A 23,829-nucleotide genomic window follows, 5' to 3' on the forward strand; every position below is an offset into this window, starting at 1 on the left:
CACCCCTCAATTTAAAGCTATGTCCCCTCGTGCTAGCCATCACCATCCGAGGAAAAAGGCTCCCACTGTCCACCCTATCTAATCCTCTGATCATCTTGTATGTCTCTATTAAGTCACCTCTTAACCTTCTTCTCTCTAACGAAAACAGCCTCAAGACCCTCAGCCTTTCCTCATAAGACCTTCCCTCCATACCAGGCAACATCCTGGTAAATCTCCTCTGCACCCTTTCCAATGCTTCCACATCCTTCCTATAATGCGGTGACCAGAACTGTACGCAATACTCCAAGTGCGGCCGCACCACAGTTTTGTACAGCTGCAACATGACCTCATGGCTCCGAAACTCAATCCCTCTACCAATAAAACCTAACATACTATACGCCTTCTTAACAACGCTATCAACCTGGGTGGCAACTTTCAGTGATCTATGCACATGGACACCGAGATCTTTCTGCTCATCCACACTACCAAGAATCTTACCATTAGCCCAGTACTCACAAGGGGAAACATCCGCTCTATGTCTACTTTGTCCATCCCTTTTCCCATCTTACATACACCTCAATTAGATGTCCTCTCGTTCCTCTAAATTCTAGTGACGATATGGCTAAACTGCTCAATCTCTCCTCCCAAGACAAGCTTTTTGTCATTAGAATTAATCTAGTGAACCTTCTCTCTGAACTACCTTTAATGCAATTGCATTCTTCCTCAAAATTAGGGAACCAAAACTGTATCCAGGCACAGTCTCATCAATGCCCTGTACAACTGCACTTCCGTACTTTAACACATCATTTTGCAATTGGGTGGCTGTGGTTAGCACTGCTGCCTCACAACGCTAGGGACCCAGGCTTGATTCCAGCCTTGGACGATTGTCTGAGTGGAATTTGCTCATTCTCCCTGTGTCTGCATGGGCTTCCTCCCGTATCACAAAGATATGCAGATTAGATGAATTGGACACGTTAAATTGGACACACTAAATTGCCCTGTAGTGTCCAGGGATGTGCAGTTTAGGATTCGCCATGGTAAATGCAGGATTACGGGATCTGGTTGGGATGTTCTTCAGAGGGACAGTGTAGACTCAACAGACCAAATGATTTTGATCTGCACTATAGGGATTCTATAAGTGTCAGAATTTCATTTGCCCTTTGGGTCTGCTGTACCTTCATAATATATTTCTGCTCATAATGCATGAGGCCACCCAGATTCCTCTGCATTTGAGTTTTTGTATTTGGTAGATAAATTCACTTTTTATTCTTCTGATGAAAATGGAAAACTTCATACTTACCCAAAGTAAACCCCATCTGCCATCATTTGGCCCATTTGCCTAACCTATCCATATCTATTTGTAAATTCCTTGTGTCTTCATTTCAACTTATTTTCCACACACAGTTTTCTGTTTTTCACAAATTTGGCTAGGGTACATTCATTGTTCAGTTGAAATTACCTAACAGGTTCTTTAGGACCTGATCAAAAGGAATACAAGACAACACGTGTTTTGATATGAAGCAAATTTAGATTAAACTAATTTCGATAGCTGCAAACTAATGAGTGAGTCTTAAACTACTTTAGACATATTTAACAAATGAGTCTCACTGTCTTCTGCCCATTGGGGACTCCTGGGTGATGACTGGCACTTGGAGCTCTCAGTTTCTCATGGTACTGGTGCATGAATCTGATGGTGAAAAGTCTTCTCTTTTCTACCCACCCTATTCCTCCCAACCCCCAAACCAAGCTAGGAAAAGACCTCAATATTAATACTATTAATATATTAATACTATTCTGAATCTGATATCATGTGCTGTGCTGCACTGCCATTCTAAGTACTTTCCCAAACATTCCTCTGCACTTGGTGGTCTCAAACAAATCCAGGCCAAACAGCCTGACCCCAAGTCAAGACAAAATCATTCCAGTTACCTTCCAGTCAAAACAGGCTGCTTTTACACTAAACCGGTTTGTGTATTTTCGTTCAATTGTTTATTGTGACACCCAATTAAAGCTTAACGATTAACTCAATCTGGTTTGGAGATTTTTTAAGCCAAACATGACACCACCTTCTATCTCTGTATCCAAGTCATTAATATAGATTGTAAATTGTAGGAGCCCAAGGACTGAACCTTGTGGCACCCCACTTGTTTCAGCTTGCCAAACCAGAAAAAGACCCATTTATCCCAATTCTCTGCTTTCTGTTGGTTAACCAATCCTCTATCCAAGCTAAAATATTAGCCCAACCCCTTGTGATCTTACCTTGTGTATTAATCTGTTGTGTAGCACTTTATCAAAAGCATTCTGGAAGTCCAAATATACTGGATGAATAAAAAGCAGCTACTTTTTAAAAGTTCGGGTCAATAACAAAGGGTCATAATTTTAAGGTGAAGGGTGGGAGGTTTAGAGGGGATTTGAGGAAGAGGTTTTGCACCCAGGAAGTGATGAGAATTTGAAATTGCTACCTGGAAGGGCGGTAAAGGTAGGAAAACTCAAACCTTTAGGAAAATGTACAAATACATTCGAAATGCTATAACATTCAAGGATATGGGCTGTATTGTAAAATGGGATCAGTGGAGAGAGATCAGCAGATTCAATGGGCCTGTTCTGTGCTGTATGAACATGATCCAACCACAGGAGCCCCATTATCTACATTGCTGGTTACATCTTCCAAGAACTGACAAATTAAGTCAGACACGATTTATCCTTCATTAAATCATCTTAACTCTGATGGATTGGGTTTTGACTTTCCAAATGTACATTACTACTTCTTTAATAATTGATTCCAACAATTTCCCAACAAATGTCAAATTAAGTGGTCTATAATTGCCTATCTTCTGCCTCCACTTCCCACACCCCACCACCGAATATGGGTGTTATGTTAACATTTTCCAAGCGAGGAAATTTTCGTACATAATAACCAAAAGATCCACTATCTCTGCTACCACTTCCTTTAAGACCCAAGAATGTAGTTCAACAGGCCCTGGAGATGTGTTTGACTTGAATACTAAGTTTGCTCAGTACTTTTCCCCTAGTGATGCCTATTGTTTTAAGTTCCGCCTTTTCTATAACTTTGCATTATCTGTACTCACTGGCCCAGCCTCTTCAACCCTCTGCAGTAAAGGATTCCACAGATTCACAACCTTCAGGAAAAAAAAACCTCCATCACTACCCCTTACTCCAAGACTAGCAGTCCAGAACCCTAGGCCAGAGTTCTGTGGTCATGAGTCAAAATCTACCATGACAGGTGGTAAAATTTGAATTCAATAAAAATCTGGAGTAAACAGCTGGCCTAATGAAGACCATGTAACCAGTGATGACTGTTAAAAACCTATTTGGTTCACTGAAGTCCTGTAGGGAAGGACGTCAGCCATTCTTACCTGGTCCGGCCTACGTGTTAGATCCAAGCAACATAGTTGACACTCAACTGCCTTCTCGGCAAAAAATACCACATCGTATCAAGAATACTCCTTGTATGTTGTGGCAATAGGAGAGTTACGTAAAACATGAAAAATCATCATGTTTAATTCACAGCAAAATAAGTGGTTTTATGTATGAAGTTGCAAATAGGCTGTCACAATATTTGTAGAATTTGAAATTAAAAACTTTTAAATATATATCACTCAAACCTTTAAAAAAATTAAAAGCAGAACATTTCAAATAGCCACGCATTTACAATGCCAGGTACTGAGGCCTAAATTTATATTAGCATTCTGAACGCAACATCGTCTCAAAAGAAGTTGGCCATATTCCAAAGCCAGTTATTAGTTTGCAGAGCTGAAACTACTTTTAGTATTTCTCTTCCTATAAATCAAGTTAATTGTTCATTAGGTTTTATAAATATATAATATGCAAGTTATGAATAGTGTAAATCTGTCATGGTAAGTGTCTTAGGTTTGGAGTCCAATTGAAGTCACTGACCACAATCCAACTCAAAAATCAATTGGGTAATACTGGAGTACAAATCTTTAGCTCCTTCGGATACTGCCTTTCCAGAGTGGCAGGGCAAACTGAATTCATCTGCAATAATTTTTCAATCCAAATCCTGGAAATTCCTCCAACAATCTTGCTATCACTCATTAAATAATTTTGTTATTTGTCGATATATGCAGCCTTCAATAAGACAAGGCTTTTCAGTTCAGAATGATCTATTTTGGAGAGCTCACTGAACTTGCCTGTAAATCAAAAGAAATCCAATTGCACCAGATTTGGATGACACATCAGGCAAATGATTGTGGGCTGGACAGATTATGCGTAATGTCACTTATGTTTTATGGTATTAACCAATAATAAACCACATTTAACAAAGGATTTTTCTGTCATATGAGATACACAGGCCACACCACAAATGTGCTTTTAAAACTTTTGCTCCTTGTTTTGCCCTTCCTATTCTTAAAGCACTGACTCAAAACAGTTCTGCAGGACACAGCAATACTCCAAAACTATGACTACACTTAAACATTACAGCAGGGGTCATTGCTGGAATTCTCCCACCCCACCACCACCGCCACCGTCCTCCCCCACTTCCTATCCCTGCACATAAATACACAGCAATAATTTAAGTCTAGCTGTGGGCAGTCAATTTGGTATAGAGAACATGCTAATTTGGAACTTTCTGATCGCTTGTGGTTTAGAATCTCACTGCATATAACAATAAAACACGGCAGATCCGCACATGAATTTTGATCAGAAATTTCACTATAATGGGTTTAAAACGCTTATCCCCTAATTTTTTTTTTTATATACGTTCATGAGAAGTGGGCGTTGCTGGCTAACCAGCATTTATTGTTCGCCCCTAGTTACCCTTGAGAAGGTGGTGCTGAGCTGCCTTCTTAAACTGCTACAGTCCACCTGCTGCGGGTTGACCCACAATGCCATTTGGGAGGGAATTCCAGGATTTTGACCTGACAATGAAGGAATGGCGATATATTTCCAAGTCAAATTTCCAATTTAAAGTAAAGTAATCGTTAACATGCTTATTCTCCTTTTTAGGAGTTCTTCCCAAAGTGACAATTGCATTTGTTCTCAGAATCAGAGAATCCCTACAGTGTGGAAACAGGCCCTTCAGCCCAACAAGTCCACACCGAACCTCAGAGCATCCCACCCAGACTCATCCCCCTATAACCCACCGAATCTACACATCCCTATGGGCAATTTAGCATGGCCAATCCACCTAACCTGCACATCTTTGGACTGTGGGAGGAAACCGGAGCACCCAGAGGAAACCCATGCAGACATGGGAAGAATGCGCAAACTCCACACAGACAGACAGTGACCTGAGGCTGGAATCGAACCGGGGTCCGTGGAGCCGTGAGACAGCAGTGCTAACTACTAGGTTATTAGAAGTAGATGGGAATCAGGAATTGCAAACACAAACAGATCAACTATGCAAAGCTGACTGAAGAGCTGAATGGTTGACTTATGTTTCTATGTTGCATTTTTGTCTGGATGTAATAATTATCCATGCCACCTTAATGCAGAGGGCTTTGGTTTACACGATGTAGGTGGTTTGCTAATCTGTTAAATTTTAAAAAAGCAAACTATATAATGCTACTCCAAATCAAGACTATTTCTCTTCTAGTTTTGTTCTTACTCAACATCTCACAGTAACAATGTCTGTCACTTATGATTCATTTTGCTTCAGATATTTTCCCCATTCTGACGCAATTTTCAAAATGAGCAGTTTTGAGTTGACACATTGCTCAATCCGAGATGTGCAATTTTGCTAGCTGCATTAGAGTGTGCTGAAATTGCTTTGCAGTGTCACTTCAGCATAAAAAAAATCTTTTATAAGCTGTTTAGAACTTTCTTCTACTGTTATTTGAAATACAAGCCTTGATTAAATTGAATGGACTATCTGCTTCCTGGGGAAAAAGTTTATTTTGATTAGTGAAGAATTTACCAGGTCACACTAACTATCAGAAATGTATTTATTTTCTTCCAAGTATTAGAATTTTAGAATAAATGTACAACTATGCCTGTGAATGACATTTATCCAAAAAGATTGCTTGCTACTTTAGAGTATGATAGACTAGCCATACCGCAACATTTCTCAGCATTTATTTAGATTAGTGAACAGCAGCTAAACAAATGCATACTTGAGCTTCTATTTACTAATATAGGATCAAAATAAGCACAAATTTGGAAGAGAAGCTACTATCTTGGCTAAATACAAAAGGCAAGTTCATTTTGCTGCTTCTGACCTCTATCTGTAGCATTACTGCAGTGTGGATTCTTGGATTATTCAAGTCTTTGGAAAGTAGATAAAGATTAAAACATTGCCCACATTGTATACGTAGCTTTTTTTAAATAAGAAAAAGACAAATTTAAATAAGTTATGGTATAGATACTCAAAAACTTTGTAATACTCGTAAACAATATTAAGCAGTTGACAGAGATTTTTTTGGTAGCTTTCTTCCCCCACTGCTGCAAGAGAAAACAACCTGTGATATGAAGTGGTTGTTTTATTATCATTGACAAACAACATTGTAACTCAGTTTGTCAAGTGTCTGTGAAACTCACCCAACAAGCATAAAAAGTGACAGAAGTCTTGGCATCACTCTCATAAGTGAGAAGAGGCCAAGTGGCTCCAGAAACAAAACTGAATAGCGACCACTCTGCAACTGCCAGAGACCAGCCATTTGCAGTCATGTACGTTGAATTTAAAAGGCAGATGAAGTGACTTCTTATTTATATTGTATTACAGTCTGGTTTGAAATCAAGACATTTAAGATGTGAACATATCAATGTGCATGCATAATTATTTGTGTTGCAAACAGCCTGAAATCTACCCTTCAACACAAATATGATAATTCTACGGTTTAAAACTGTATGTTTTGTATTGACCTTTTATCTGAAGTGTTCACTATAATACAACCAGTAATGTGCACAGATGTAAACTGAAAGAAATATTATTGGGTTTAATTCTTCATAAAATCATTTGTATTTTTAGGGTAGAAAATGATACACATGAACAAGGCTAAATAACATCTTAATAGTACCAGAACTGAAATTCAAACAAATGATTTACATTAGGTAGCACCTCCTATGGCTTTGAGATGTCACAGAAGTTCTGCAGCTGGAGGTGATGGGCTGAAGGAATCAATGGCATTAAGACAAGAAATGTCCAACCTGAAAAAAGGTACCCAAAAAACCCATTGGCATATAACCTAGACCTCAAGTTGGAAAATGATGCAGCAACTAATTGATTCTTAACTGACTCTGGTTGCAACGGGGAAGCAGTGGCTGCTGTACAGTATGCTCCAAGTCCTTTCTGGATTGATGACTCAAGATGTGCAGAATGAATGCCATTATTCATCAACCTGTGGCTCTTGTTAGTCTATATTTTGATGCAGCAGTGCAATTAAGTGGGTGTGCAGTTAGTTACACTTGCCCCATTGGACTTGCCCCATCATACTTCAATGTAAAACAACGGTGTTGACTAACTTGCTCGAAGTACAGTCCATACAGGATTCATTTAAGCATGTAAATTTAAGAATTCTAAAAGAAACTGCATAGTCACTTCCAAGGAATTAGATTACTTTTGCATTCAAGCTTTAAGCTATTAAGTATTTGATGTAGTCCAGAATCAAAACAGACATGGAGAATTTTGGTCAACTGCAGATCCAGTGTATATTTATCTCTACAGCAATGACACAGAACAGATATGAAATCAAACCATCCTATTCTATTTCATTGGATCACTTCAGGGGTCACCTTCTTTATCTTCATATTGTATTTACTACCCGCTTTGCTAGCTTAGGCCCTTGACCAAAATTTGAATCAGTACTTTCTATTGTTCACTAGCAGTGAGCAAAGGCATTTTATTTGAATGCCATTCTTCCAGCTTCCATTTAGAAATGGTAAGATATTACTTTTTTAAAAAAATCAAGTTCCATTTAATACAACTATATTCATACAAGTTTCATTTTCCCATTGAGTGCCCCAGCCTCCATTTGATAAGTGTCCAGAATGAAATGAATAAAATCCAATCAACATAACATTCCTAATTAGCCCACCACAATAAAGTTTGTTTCGTAAATTTTGTACATTGCTGCAGACTACAAGACTTCCATTTTTTACTGAAAAAAGCAACTTGAGAATTTTCATATTTTTGTTCATCTCTGCAGATCTAAGTATTTAGCAATTTTCACAAAAACAATCCATAAAATATCAGTGATTCAATACAACGTAATAAAGTGTTAATTTACAACAACAGACCCAAATTTATTTTTTTAGCCAAGACTTTTCTTTTGTGGTTGGGTAATCGTAGGTGGGTCTCCTGACCACAATTAGATGAATTCTGTGGATGACATTCACCTAACCATGTATGTAAATGTGAAAAGGACTCTGGGAACTAATGAGACTTTTGGGATGAAAGTGATTGAAATGTGTACATCAAATTCACTTGGCAAAAAATTCAGTGAGTACTTTACAAAGCTCTATCAATGCTCAAAATTTACCTTTGGGAAAACAAGTGTGACATGTTCAAATGGAGTCAACACAAACACAATGAATGAGACCAATGTGCTACATAAGATGCTGTTGCATTAGACAGTGAGAGAATCCTCTATATATAGAAACATTTTTACTTTTGTGTGACTGATGTACAATATTAGTGCTCTGGCAGGTACAGGTGTATAATAATGCTGTAGTTAAGCTAATAGACTGGGAATCCATATGTAGGCCTGGGCTGAAAATTTACACTCTGGTTCAAATCAGACCATGATCATTTCAAATTCAGTGTAGAAACAAACCTGGAAATTTAAAAAAAAAAATCAAACATGCACACTGTCATAAAAACTCTGGTTTGCTAATATGCTTTATGGTGGAAAACCTATTATCCTTACCTGGTCTGGTCCACTGGCAACTGCAGTATATCACCTATATGATCGATTTAATTGCCTTCCTAGTATGTAGAACACTGTTAGAACACCATCTCAGTGTGAAAAATAATGTCCAATAAACAATGACACTGTCAAAACAATTAGCATCACAAGAATGAATTGAAACGGTAGTCTGAAAGGGGACAAGGGCAGACTGTGATGGCTTGGATGATGAACTTCATACCACCACTGACCTACTTAGTCTAAGCAGCCAAAAAACCAAACAACATTTCCAATCCCAAAGGTGACACTTTGTTAAAGCAAAATGGGACTGTTCACCCGAGGCTGTCAATAGTCAAATGCGATGAGGAACTCGCTAAGTGCAATATATCAAATATCACTTGACATATTCAAACAGGTGACATTAATGCTTTTAAAATAATTTACAATAGACACGATTAAAAGTTGAACATTTTGAATTGAAAACTATTTGACATCAGATGTCTCTAGATGGACTGATCTCAGATTAGCTAGATGGTAACTTGGCAAAGCCGGTTTTATGTAGTACTGTACTTCTCCCATCCAAACAAAATCAAAAACACAAACTTGCATGAACAGCTCTAAGGACTGTAGTGAAATTCACCAATGCATCCATTCCTACACACAAAATTTGAGAAGAGCAAAATTTGAACATTTTGGAATCAAAATTCCAACAGAAAGAGTGAAAACCCAAGCAATTTTATTTCCAAAATTACCAAATCTATAAAAACCTAGTCAATTGTAGTATCAAAATACTAGTAGAAATACATCCATACCAGAACAATGAAATCCTAACATATGCCTTGAAAAACACAACTGTTTTAGTCACAGAATACAAAAAGGTACTTTCTTCTGCCATTTTTCAGTATCAGTTTTGAACTGCTCTTCTGAAAACTCTAACTTAAGCTGGTATTGAACACCATCCAGCACACATACATGACTACTTTTCATCCGAGTCTTGATGAGCATTAGTACAGTAACTGGCAAACAAACTTTAAACCTAACAAATGCAATGTAGTGAATTTTAGGAAAAAAGACGTTCAAGCGGCACAGATACAAAGAACAGAATTGGCAGAGGACCACTCGGGAGTGACAGTAGGCTCACCACTTCCAATATTGAGAGAATGTGGGTCAGCAATTTAAAAAGCGAAAAAATATGATACATACCATGAATAATGGATTACAAGTCTACAAATATCACATGATGTTTTATAATGCATGGAACAACGTCCTGCAATATCAGGTACAATTCTGGTTACATTTTAAAATAGATACAGATGCACTGACAAGGATGCAGAGAACAGCAACAAGAATTACAGCAAGATGTAAAGTGGATGAGCTACAAGGAAAGATTAGAGAAGTTTAAATTCATCAAGGGAATAAAAATGCTGAATTGTAAAAATAAATATCAACCTTTTGTTAGATTAGCAGGTGTTTAGTGCAAAATAAATTCAAATAGATCCAGGGATGGATTAATGGGTGATAAACTAATGAAATGATCTGTGGGAAAAGACAAAAATCAAACACATCAGGATGTTCAAGTCACAGTTAAACATTAGGTTGGATGACTTAAACAACTAAAAAGGGACAAACTTAATGGGCTGGTTGGCCTTTTCTCACTCCTGACATCAAATATTTGATGTCTACCCTTCAAATTGACTTCCATTCTAGCCCAAGTTGTCTGACCAATGGAAACGGATCAGAGTGTCAAATAACTTAAATTTTACTTTTTTTTTTTACTCGAACAGTTGCTTCCATTCATAACTTGTTTATCAAGTGCCAAAAGAATACTTGGAGTTGTCTCCAGAATTTATTTGCTTAAATTCACAATGCAGAAGAAATTACTTTTATGACAATGGAATTAATACATCAGGTCTGAAATCTGATAGCATTTAGCCAACTGTTAAAACTTTGCTGGCAAATCAGTAACTTTTTGATCTTGAATGCCAATTGACTGCAAAACTGCTCAATATTTGAGTTCATAACCAATATCAGGTTAACAATTCAAGGGGGATTGGCACTAAAAATCAAATTCACTAATTTTTAAAAAATACTTCACTTCGGAAGTACTTCCCTTATTTCTACAATATTTAGAGCTGAGGCAAATATAGGTGGAAATTGCTTCAAGGCAATAACTATTTAAATTTTAAAGAAATTACACCCATTTGAGTCTTATACCCACGACGAAATGATTGTCAGTGTGATGCAGTGTATTGTATTCTTCTGAATCACAGGGTCTCGGTTCCAGCATCACGAGGGACATAAAACACATGACCTAGGCTGATAGTTAAGGGAACACTGAGCAGACTGCTGCATTGCTGAAGGTGAGGCAACAGCTTTGTTAGATGGTCTGTAAAAAAAAGAAAATTCATGGTACTGCTTGCAGGATGTTCGCCTGATTTCCGGACCAACAAAATCTCCATCAAAAGCAAATCCCATTTGCAATCAGCTAACATATTTTGATATGTAACAGTTACTATATCTCAAAAGCAACACATTGATTGTGAAGCACTTTGGAGAGTCCACAAGACATAAAACATATTAAACAGTTGGCTGTGAGATTGTTACCATGGCGCCATAGAATCTGCTCACTAAATGAGCTCAGCCCTCTAACTCTGAAGGGGAAGGAGGTAGCCATATTAACATTAGAAGGCAGAAAGATCCAGTCTGACCAGACATGCACATAGACTATGGAGGGACAGAGGACAATCTTAATTCACCACTCTTTTTCCATATTCTGGTCTATGTTCAATGTTTGCCATTTTAGTATACCCAAAGAGGCTATAAAGCTATTTTTTTATGTTGAATGCCCTATTCATATTTGTTAATATACCGGTGGCCACTAACTTGTCAAACTCTGTCCCAATGTCCCAAATGCCAAACTTAGGACCCTTTATATTAATGTTTCAACTTTTACTGAAAAGACAGCAATCTTGCACCATAGAAACACTGGACCAAAATCCATAGGACTACAATTCTTGACTAAAGTACAAACAGGCTTTTTGCAGCTTGAATGTAACAGATGTGGCATCAATATGTCAGGGACAGATTAAGAACAAATTACACTTTATATACAATTTCTCACTTTTAACGTGTAATAAAAAAATAAACCACTGTAGCAATCAAATAGCCAAAAAATTGAACTATCACTTGTGGAAGTATTGTAACTATTAAAAAAAGCTGGGAACATGTTTCAACATACAAAAGCAGTGCTTTTTGAGGGAAAATCATACAAAATTAACTCCATGCTTAATGGCCACATTTCTAATTCAGTTAATAGTAGAACCTCATTTATCAGATGTCAGTGTATCCACTAAACTTCAGTTTTTACTCAAGTGGCAAAGCAAATCTACCAGATATTACTAAATACTGTTTTATTAAAATGATTGAAAAAATAAAGCTATGTTTAACATATCTGTAATGTTGTATGTATTGCAGACAGAGCAGAAGCTACTTAAAGCTTCTGATTTTTTTTTTTTGAAGTACATTGGGATGCTCCAATATCACAATGCGCTAAGAGATGATATGAAAGAATATCTCAATTTTGGATATATATATATATATATATATATGTGTGTGTATATATATATATATATATCATCATAGTAAATGTGATAGCAGCCACAATCTGATCGCAGTGGTAATCCTGAGAATTCGGAACGAAAAATAACCCTTTTGGTATTCTTAAGTATGAGGAAGAACCAGTTGAACAGCACAAAAAGCAGCAAAATGTGAATTAAAGTGTAGTCAATTGAGTTGTCACAATGCTAAATTTTATAAAAGGAGATGTACACTAACTGGTATTGCATTTACCCACAATGTTACTGTGCATTAAAACTATTTAAAGAAAGCTTGAAACTGCATGTATGGCTCTCCTTACGTGACATCATGATATTCTGTCATAAATTGGCTTGTGTTACTTTACAAAATATCAAGATATCAAGCAAGGTGGAGCATACCAAAAAATACCCATTACCAACCTGCTTCAAACCAGTGGTTTTTAAACACACAGCAGCTCGGCAACTGAGACATCAGTAAGCATACAGACACCTAAGTTATTGCTGTGCGCTCTGCATAGTTGAATACACACCCCTTTAAGGTGATAGATTTGAAGAAGTAACTTAATCTTAACACAAGGCTTGCAATTCACTAATTTTTTCAAACTTATCACTGGAATCAAAGCTGTAATTTACGAATCAGAATTCAACTTTTCCTTTCTGCCTATTCTGTTTCAGTAGAGGAACCAGCTTACATCTATGTTTAGATTGCCTTTGTGTAACAGATCATATTTAGCCAGTTTGACTTTAGTGCTTCTTTGTTTCTTAAATTATCATGATAAAGATCATGATATTGTAACTGATTTTTGTCCCAAATCATTAGGGTATCATATTGAGACATCCATTAAGTACAGCAATGCAGATTGACAGATAATCATAAAAATAAGGTTCTCCTCTCAAACACCACCTTCAATTGATAATAAAGTCACACGACTCGTTTTTTTTAAAAAAAAATAATAAAAATTAGGACAGTTCCAGCCAGTGACCAAAATATAGGTCTTTACTGGTATAGTAGGTGATGAGAATATACAGCAAGGTCAGGCCTGGAACCTGGATACTTCAGAGCCCATTGCTCATAGGAAGAAAATATAAACTATTTGGTAACAAAAGTGTACTATATGTATAATACAAAAAAAAGGTATGGTGAAACTGTACCTCCACTAAAGCTTATACAAGTTTCTTGGTCCGTAGAAACTATGTTATTTTTGTATGCATTCTCTAGTCTTCTTTACCAACATCCCACCCAAATTCTTTATATCTTGCCCTCGCTTTAAACAGCTGAAAAATAGATTTCCATTTTAGCTCTTTATAAAGTTTTATACATAGGTGTATTTTCTTAATGTGGTAACACCTCTTGCAGATTATCAATGCTTGACATGTCCACCATCTAAACAGAGAGGTGATTTCCACAATACCACAAGAATTGTTGATACTAGTAGGGTTTTCTTTGCAGCACTTCAACAGTTTTGCATCTTCTCCCTTCCCAAGAGTTGGTCACTGTCTCTAAACCACTTTAATAGTTAGGAGACTACTGTTGCTGCTGATGTGACAATAGCTGAGTTTGTGCTGACAGTTGTGTAACTTCCCTCACTGTTTGTGTTCGAGTCATTTGACGCCATCAAGCTGGAATTAGCTCTAAGGATGGCTCCAGCAGCACTGCAGTGTGGTCTTGGTCCAGGCTCTGGTGTATATGTAAAAGTAAGGCTCGTAGAGTAGATAATCCCATCGTTTCGAACCAGTGTGACTGGGACCTGAACAGGTTGACGGACCCATCGCCAACCCTCTCGGAATGCAGAAATATCTGGAACAACACAGAGCATACTCTCTGCGCACCTTTTAAGAAAACAGTTAAAGTGATTTAGCAAATGGTTAGATAAATGATTTTCATTTCAGCTACACCATGATTGTGTTTAAAGGTACAGTGTCTACATTGAGCAACATAGTTATGCACTGAGGGAATAAAACTTCATTTGATGCCTTTGAAATTGACCTTATTGTAGGAAAGACCTGAGATACCCAAAAATACAAGTACATCCCAAATTCTGACATGAGAACCAAACTGCATCCATTCAAATATTAGAATTCTCACACACAGCCAGTTTGAATCACATAAGAGTACACACCTGAAATATTTATGTCCAGTGGATCAAATGCAACATTACTAGATCCCATTGCAAGAAGTGCAAACAGCTTAGTCATTCAAGCTGCAGATTACTTAAAAGTAAAACACACCCAAATCTAAATTCAATTGTGCAATATATAATTACATTAAAAATTATGAGGTTGCACTGCACCACTAGGTACAGAATATTTCGATACTCTTATTTATTTGGCATAGACTGACTTTGATTTTATTCCAATATTGAGGCTTCCATCTTGCTATAGAATTTGCTCAGAAGTGTTTCAATAAAATTTTGTTTCAATTAAATACTGTTGCCGCCATACAGTGCCACATTTGTACGCCACAAACTGGCATAAATATGACACTGCATTGGTATTCTTACAGCCGCAGCTCAGCTTGAGCAGTTTAGAAGTTGTCTAAGAGATATTAAAAATTCACATTAAGAAATAATACACAAAGGCAGAAAAGATGTTTATTTCTGACAGGGGATGAGTGTGGAAAGCTGATCAAATTTGCCCTCTCCTCCTGCGCTGTGTCAAGATCAACAGTGCTCTAACATGAATTGATGCCTTTATATATAAGGAGCGTAGACAAAGACCAAAGCAACAGACAAATAACCATGCAATTAGAATAAAGACAAAATGTTCCATAGGTAAAGATGAAGCTGCTCACAGGTAAGTATGATTTACAATTGATTGGTCTGCAAACTAATCTGACTTTTAGTTTTGGCACAGTTTTTAAGCATAGCTTCCCAGCTTCAAAGGCATTCTGGATTTGCAAGTCACTCTAAATTTAAACGTTGCTCAAAATCAACATTTCAATGCTACATTGACTGAATTATTTTGTTCATTATGTTTGCTAAATTGAATTACAATATGATCCACTTGGTTTAGAAAATTGAAAAATTGCTAAATGTCAAAGACAAAAATTTAATCATGAATTAGATCATTAGGCCATTACTATGCAGAATGAAGTCAATTGGCTCAGTGCTAATAGAGTTGGGCACTTAAGGATTGCTTGGGCACTCAAATGACACTGAAAGTTGCTTACACAATGCTTCACCACAATTTCCCTCAAGAAGTTTGAACAGTCTATCCCAATGATTGCTAATACAAATTCAAATGTCAATATGTCTCCCTGAGCAGTGCTTTCATAAAATTAACATTTAGTAATGGAGATAAGCCTGCTCCAGGCTTGATCAGTAAGTATTGCTGTATGGTGATTTAACAAAAAAAAATTGCTGCAACGTTCTGGGCCAGAGAACAAAATAAATTCAGGTTCCCTTATCCCAAAAAGTTTATCAGTTTGATTTCCAGGACTACTTTATGTATTCCAAGAATATATAAAGATTCCTCTATTAAATGTGTGTAAACATTAGCAATATGACTGTGCTGACAGACATATTGCGCCTATAGCCAAAGAATGAAGCCGACAGAATACAGATGGGAACAGGTTTAAGGGCAGCAGAAAAATGAATAAGTAGCAGCACTGAACAAATAAGTGTTAATAAGATGAACATGAATGGAAAACAGTAACTCCTTTAAAATGAAGATAAAGTGCCAGTGTATATGGACAACAGGTCATAAGTAATCAGCCAGGCACTAATATTTAAATCGGACTTAGTTATCTCCAGTGACACAAAAGAGCAAAACAAAGTAAAACAATCTTTTCTCCCCCCACTGAACATGATTCAACCAAATTAAACTCAAAATAGCAGTCTATAAAATGTTTAATAAATTTCTTTACCTGTACATGGTTTCAGCTTCCACATCACCGAACCAAACTCGCAGATTAGGTGTAAAATTCTGTCCCGTGAGCTCGAGCATTGCAACATCCCCACCTCCATTTAACTACAAAAGAAAAGCTCAGTTGTACGTAGCCATCTCTTGTATGCACATCCACAAAGAACTGCAAAGTTATGTCACATATTTAACAATTAAACACATTGCCTTAAACCTAACTGTTGGTGGAGTGGAGATAGTAGGAACTGCAGATGCTGGAAAATCTGAGATAACAAGGTGTAGAGCTGGATGAACACAGCAGGCCAAGCAGCATCATACAAGCAGGAAGGCTGACGTTTCGGGCCTAGACCCTTCATCAGATGAAGAAGGGTCTAGACCCGAAACATCAGCCTTCCTGCTTCTAGGATGCTGCTTGGCCTGCTGTGTTCATCCAGCTCTACGCAATAAGAGTGGAATTCCTTTGCTAGGTTATACAAGGCTTATTCAAAACACTCACCAGTATTAAAAACAGTAGTTATTCCATTGCTGAAAAACAACCCTTCAGCTTAGAATCAGCTACGATATAACACACTCTCTCATAGAGAAGAGAAGTTCTTTCGACAATCTCAACTTTGTAGATGCTGTTGCAATAAATTTCTATTTCATAGTAACCCTAGAGGGTGAATCCTGCTGAATTTAATTACTAGGATTCATTCGCGTTTTCCAAACTGCATGGCTTGTGCATTAAAGCATTTTTTATAAATTCAGAGACCGTGGGTATCACTGGCTAAGTCAGTACTTATTGCCTATCACTAATTAAACAGGAGGTGGTGACGGTGAGCTGTCTCCTTAAATGTAGGCATAAGCAGTGCACTTCCTGAAAGGAAGTTCCAGGATTTCAACGCAGCAATAGTGCACAAACAGCATTACAGTTCCAAGTCAGGATGTTTTATTGCTCAGAGTGGAAATTGCAGATGATATTCCCATGCATCTGCTGCCCTTGTCCTTTTCAGTGGTAGAGGTTTGTGTTTAGAAGGTGCTGCTGGGAGGTGCCTTGAGTTGTTGTAGTGCATCTTGTAGATTGTACACACTACAGCCACTGTTCGTTGGTAGTGAAGGGATTGAATGCCGAAGGTGGAGAAAGTGCCAATCACTTAAATGGAGAAAATTTCAGAAAGCTGCAACACAAAGGAACTTGGAGGTATTCGTAAACAAAACACAAAAAGCTAGAACACTGGTGCAGCAGGTAATCAAGGATAATGGAATTTTGGCTTTTATTTCAAGGGCATTACAGTACAAGAATAGCAAAGTCTTACCACTGTGCAAGGTGCTAGGGAGACCACATCTGGAGTACGAGGGCAGTTTGGTTGCTTATTTAACTAAAGATATTATTTCATTGGACGCAGTTCAAAGAAGGTTCAGTAGATTGATCCCTGGTATGGAGGGTCTGTCTTATGAGCAAAAGCTAAACAAATTAGCATTCTAGTCTCTGGATTTTAGAAGAATAAGAGGTGATCTCATTGATGGGCCTGATGGGATAAATGCCGAGAGGATATTTCTTCATGTAGAGTCTAGGACCAGAGGGCGTAGTCTCAGAAAAAAGGAGTACCAATTTAAGACTGAGTTGAAGAGGTATTTACCAAAGGTTTAAGTGTCTTTGGAACTCCTTGCCACAGAGTTGTGGGGGCAGAGATAACTTTGAGATAAATAGATTCTTGAATAGTCAAGGAATCAAGGGTTACAGAAAAAAAAAGCAGGGAAGTGGATACAAGGAATGATGGATCAGCGATGAAATACTGAATGGCAGAACAGGCTCAAGGGGACAAACAGCCCACTCCTGTTTCTGTTTACGACCTTTGCTCTGGATAGTATTGAGCATCTTGAGTGTTGTTGAAGCTGCACTCATCCAGGCAAGTGGAGATTATTTCATTACACTTCTGACTTGTGCCCTTTGGAATCTAGATAAGCTTTAAGGAATCCAGTGGTGAGTTGCCTCCTTAACCACAGTATTTATACGACTGTTCCACTTCAGTTTCTGGTCAATGGTGACCCCGAAGATGTTGACAGTGGTGAACTCATCTGTGGCATTGCCATTCAATGTCAAGGGTTGATAACCATTGTCTCCTATTGAGATGGTTTTGCTTGGCATTTGTGTACTGCCAGATGTTACGTGCTACGGATCAGGCCAAGCCTGAATGTTGTCCAGATCTTGCCAGTACTACTGCTGGAATCTTGTCAGGAATGCAAATGTTGCAGTATCTAGTGTATTCAGCCATTTCTTGATATTATGTGGATTGAATCAAAATGGCTGACGACTGATATCTGGGGAGCTTGAGAGGTGGAGGAGATGGATCATTTACACAGCACTTCCGGATGAAGATGCTTGCAAAACATTCAGTCTTGTCTTTTATACTAATGTGACTCAGTAATCAGAGTATGGGGATATTTGAGGAGCCTCCTCCTCTAAGGATTTTAATAATCTACCACAATTCATGACTGCAGAAACTCACTCGGACTTCTTCAACAGCACTATTCAAACCCAGAAACACAACCATCTAGAAAGACAAGGGCAGAAGATCCATGGGAACATCATGATCTGCTAAGTCAGAAGTCACAAGACACCAGGTTCTCGTCCAACAGGTTCACTTGAAATCACAAGCTTTCCAAGTGCTGCTCCTTCATCTCACCTGATGAAGGATCAGCTCTCCAAAAGCTTGTGATTTCAAGTAAACCTGTTGGACGATGATCCGGTGTCGTGTGACTTCTGACTTTGTCCACCCCAGTCCAACACTGGCACCTCCACATCATGACCTGCCAGTTCTCCAAATCTCATACCATCCTCACATGAAACCGTACTCCCACTCCTTCACTATTGAGGGGTCAAACTTCTGGAACTTCCTCCTTAATCGCACCATACATCTCCCTACACTCAAGGTTTAGTTCAAGAAGGTAGCTCAACACTACCATCTCTTCCAAGACATCCAAGGATGGGTAATAATTGCTCTCCTAGCCAGTGGGGGGAAAAAGGCAGAAGGAAGGTGCAGACAAGGCAGGTTATTTTCGTTCATTTCCTGCCTGGTCAAGCAAGGGGGTTTCTCTTTGCCTGGTGAAGGCCCCCGCCAGCCCTTTCCAAGATCAGACCCTTGACCTCCCCAACCACATGCTGAGGTCTCCAAACCCAGCCCATCTAAAATACCAAACTGCCTCTGGGTTCAGTCTCGATGACTTTTCCCACAGGGACAGCTTGTAGTCTCAGGAACAGTCAATGCTCGACTATACCGCAGCCAATCAAATTTGCCCAAGGTGGAACATTCTCCCAAATGCTTGCATGTTCACAGCAATTAAGGCTCCTGCCAGGGTAATATTACTGACAGGTATTCAGTTCTGCATCAGCAGGCTTACAACTAACTTTCCTATCACTTTGAATGAAAACACGTTTTACCATAAAATCTACCCCATAAACAAAAGTGAACAATAGTTCTCACAATTCTGACATGAACATCCCTGTGCTGCAGCCTTGTAACATATTTTGGTTTTTCCTTTCTTCTATACATGATGCCCACAGTTCCAACTAAGATTCATCAAATAAGATCCTATTGAAAAATCATGAAGAATTTATTTAAATTTGTGACAACAGATTTAAACAGAAACATTACAAGTTTAAGAGAAAGAAATTTTCTCACAGTAATTTACTCCATATTCAGAAAGTACCACCTGCATTGTGAAAGAATGACGACAGATGAGGATTCCAGTACACTTTTTAAATTAAAATCAAAAATCTGCAAAGGGAAGTGTCTTATTACATACTCCTTACATTCCTTAGTCATGTTCCAAAGATGGCCAAAAGACAAAATTTAAATAATCTGAAGTTAGAAAAGACTTCATGAAAAACCAGAAGTTTATATCAGCGGAGGGAAATTCTGGGAAAAGGAAACCAGGAACATCAGGTTTTTTATATGTTATGTTTGGACATAAACAACAGATGAATGAATAGGACAAAACAGATACATTAAAAAAAGAACACTCAATCCAATAAGACATGACTTTAAAAGACCCTCACATGAAGCAGGCAACCCAGGGAACAGGTGCAGGGAGTGAAGTGTGGGCCTGGCCTACATCAACCTGTTACTACAAACCCTGGGTGGGCACTTGCCTATTCTTGGAAGGCACGGCTTTACCGGAGCTTCATAAAAGGATTAGGATTCCAAAATTGGTGACAAGCAACCTTTTACGTAGTTTGTTTTATCTGGAACATGAAGGTACAAGCAAGTTATCTTTCCGTTGTGCCGAAGTCAAAATTATGTACACTAAAGACAGAATCATACAGCTGTACAGTATGGAAACAGACCCTTCGGTCCAATTCATTCATGCCAACCAGATGTTCTAAATTAATCTAGTCCCATTTGCCAGCATTTGGCCCATATCCCTCTAAACCCTTCCTATTCATATACCCATCCAGATGCCTTTTAAATGTTGTAATTGTATCAGCCTTCACCACTTCCTCTGGCAGTTCATTTCATACACAACACCCTCTATGTGAAAAAGTTGTCCCTTAGGTCCCTTTTAAATCATTCCCCTCTCACCTTAAACCTATACCCTCTAGTTTTAGATTCACTTACCCTCGGGGGAGAAACCTTGGGTATTCATCCTATCCACGCCCTTCAGGATTTTATAAACTTCTATAAGGTCACCCCTCAGCTGCTGACGCTCGAAGGTAAAGAGCCCCAGCCTACTCAGCCTCTTCCTATAGCTCAAACCCTCCAATCCTGGTAACATCCTTGTAAACTTTTTCTGAACCCTTTCAAGTTTAGCACCACTCTTCCTATTGCAGGAAATCCAGATTTGAACATTGTAATCAAGAAGTGGCCTAACCAATAACCTGTATAGCCACACTACTGCTCATTTTGCCAGGCATCTACCTTAATTGCTGAACAAAGCAACTGCTATTACCCATACATCTATTACAGTAGATAAAACACTTCTCTTTGCTATGGTCATCACTGCTACCCCAACTAACATCTCGTAACAGGTTATGTCACTTACCATGCTTTCAATGCCTTTGGGCTACAATCTGCATTGTAAGTTACAAAAACAGAAGTTGCTGGAAAAGCTCAGCAGGCCTGGCAGCATCTGTGAAGAAAAGATCAGAGTTAACCTTTCCGATCTGGTGACCCTTCCTCAGAATAACACCTCATTTTCTGCTTGGGGACCCTGTAGCCCTCCAGACTCGATATCAAGTTCAACAATTTTAGGGCCTAAACTCTCCCATGTCGTAGCCCCCTACCCCAGGCCTTGTTATCACATAGACTGCCATTATACATACCTATTGTTAGTCACTAACAGTCCCCATTAACACCTATTCACCCTCCGAGCCAGATTGTTATCAACTCCTTTGTCTATTCAACCGCCCTTTGGGCTCTACCCTTCATCCTATCGCTTACTCCCTTCCCCATCCCCTATTTTCTAATTTAAATTGACATTTTCCCAGCTACCATCAGTTCTGAGGAAGGGTCACCAGACCCGAAACGTTAACTCTGATTTTTTTCTTCACAGATGCTGCCAGACCTAAGGTTTTCCAGCAACTTCTGTTTTGGTTCCTGATTTACAGCATTCGCAGTTCTTTCAGTTTGCATTGTAAATTGGTTTGCGACTATCCTGCAAAACACGAGGGGAGGATGGGGTGCAATTAAGCATTCGGTGGTCCATGATTAGCTCCAACAAGTATTAGGAATTTATCCAATGTTTAGAAATTCATCTTAGTAGATGGATGGAAAGAATTTGCGACACTCTGTCATATCTTCTCATTTCCTTATGAACTCTAAGTCAATTCCTTCACATCTGTGCTGCCTATACCTAAACTCCAAAATGAACCATCTCCACTTTCTAACTCACCTACCCTCAAGAATTTGCATGTGAATTTGCTTGTGGGACAGCTTGCTTTAATCCCATTCTCATTAAACTGACTATCAAACTTCCTCCCGTGTCCAAAATGGTTCTTTCAAATTGTTCAGTCTCCCAAGGGGTTATCCCACCTTCTTAAATCTGCCACAACTGTCCTTCTAAATTCCCCATGTTTGCATACTACCAAAACCTCCAAACTCTATACTCTGTCCCCATTTCTCACTGAATTTCAGAAACAATTTGTCATGAAAATTCTTATCCATTTTCCTGAAACATTAACTCTCTGAACAGGATTTTGCCTTGCTACATCACTGACCATGTCAAAATTGCACGATCTATGTTCTTATGACCATGAGAAATTATCCCTCCTTGTTCTCTGCAATTACTGATATAGTCAGTCCTCCTTCAATGGCATACAGCATTCTTCTGCAATGCCATCTCCGCTACCTCTCAGATTAGTGGACAGCCTTCATTTTGTTTAGCAAACACAGAAGCATGGGTAGGCCACTCAGCTCTTTGAGTCTGCTCAGTCATTCTAGATCATGACTGATCAGCTACCTTAATGCCATATTCCCATGCTATCCCTATCTCTGATGTCATTAGTAAGTAGAAATCTACGTTTGAACTTAATGACTGAATTTTCAAAACATACTGGACCAGAGCAAAGGTTCCTCATTTCAGTCCCAAATGCCTTGCCCTTTATTCTGAAACTGCCTCTCCTGGTTCCAGATCCCACAGCCAGGGAAACATCCTTTCCGTATCTCAACTGCAGTCACAAAATTGCCAACAATAGCTTACTTTGCAGCGCTCTCTCTAAAGTTGCTCAACACATAGTCTTGAACCTTTATTATGGTCATCTACATGACAACCTCTGCAAACATGGAGGTATCCACTGATTACGTCAACTTCAACACTTCTGCTGCCCATGTTATCTAAGTGACTGCCCAACAGCAATACTTCAATTAGCTACTATTTCGTCCAATTAAGCAGATCAAATTAATTTAAATTTGAAAACCATTTTTTACCTCAGTACACTTGTTACCAATTCAGCAAGGCCTTGGTTAGCTGATGACTAAGGCTGTTCATCCTATTTGGCCCAAGCCAAACTTCCAATCATGTATCATCTGTAACAATGTCTGATTTCTACTCGTGTAATATTGTCAAATCCCATTCTTCCTTAGCCCATTTGCTTTTAAAACCTTTAATCTTCCCTTCGCCACCTTCAGATTTAACTATTCCAGCTGCCCCTTTGCTGTGCTGTGCAACCAAACACAACATATCCAAAACTGTGTTACCTGTATTTCAACAAGCATGTCCTCCTCATCCAACACTTTCCCTAACTGATCTGCCTTGAGTCCTAGCCAATTATCTCCAATGCCTGTTACAGATTAAAGCAAAGTTGTACATCTGTAGCCAAGTCTGCAATATGATACACAATTTCTCCAATTTAAAATTCACACCTTTGTGTTTCAGTACTTTGATGCATCACTCTTCCTTGTATCCACAATCAGCTCGGGGAAATCTCCATCCTTTTAACTTTGGCCTCTAATTTGTGTCCCTCTTTCTTTACTCTACCACTGATGCAATCAGCTAGTTAAACTTAATATGCTGGAATTTCCCTTAGATCTCTCGAACCCAATCTGTTCTTTAAATGTCTTTTAAAAACCAACCTTGGAAAGCTTTTGGCA

At 38.5% G+C, this 23,829-nt stretch overlaps 1 protein-coding gene across 5 annotated transcripts in view; it reads right to left on the reverse strand.

Annotated features, from left to right (window-relative positions):
- Positions 1 to 6,871: 6,871 nt before the first annotated feature.
- Positions 6,872 to 23,829, reverse strand: part of rbpjb (recombination signal binding protein for immunoglobulin kappa J region b) — an 89,659-nt gene continuing 72,701 nt past the window's right edge. For 4 of the 5 annotated variants that reach the window (XM_020513966.2, XM_048594969.1, XM_048594940.1 and 1 more), the window contains 2 exons: positions 16,266 to 16,369; positions 6,872 to 14,230 (listed from right to left, as the gene is read on the reverse strand). In XM_020513966.2, the coding sequence (XP_020369555.1) occupies positions 13,918 to 14,230; positions 16,266 to 16,369 (417 nt within the window). In that variant the 3' untranslated portion in view covers positions 6,872 to 13,917. The remainder of the gene's footprint in view (positions 14,231 to 16,265; positions 16,370 to 23,829) is intronic. The other variant, XR_007261746.1, reaches the window with a different exon arrangement.

This window comes from Rhincodon typus, chromosome 1 (assembly GCF_021869965.1).
Source record: "Rhincodon typus isolate 14 chromosome 1, sRhiTyp1.1, whole genome shotgun sequence".
In the NCBI taxonomy this organism is placed as follows: Eukaryota; Metazoa; Chordata; class Chondrichthyes; order Orectolobiformes; family Rhincodontidae; genus Rhincodon; species Rhincodon typus.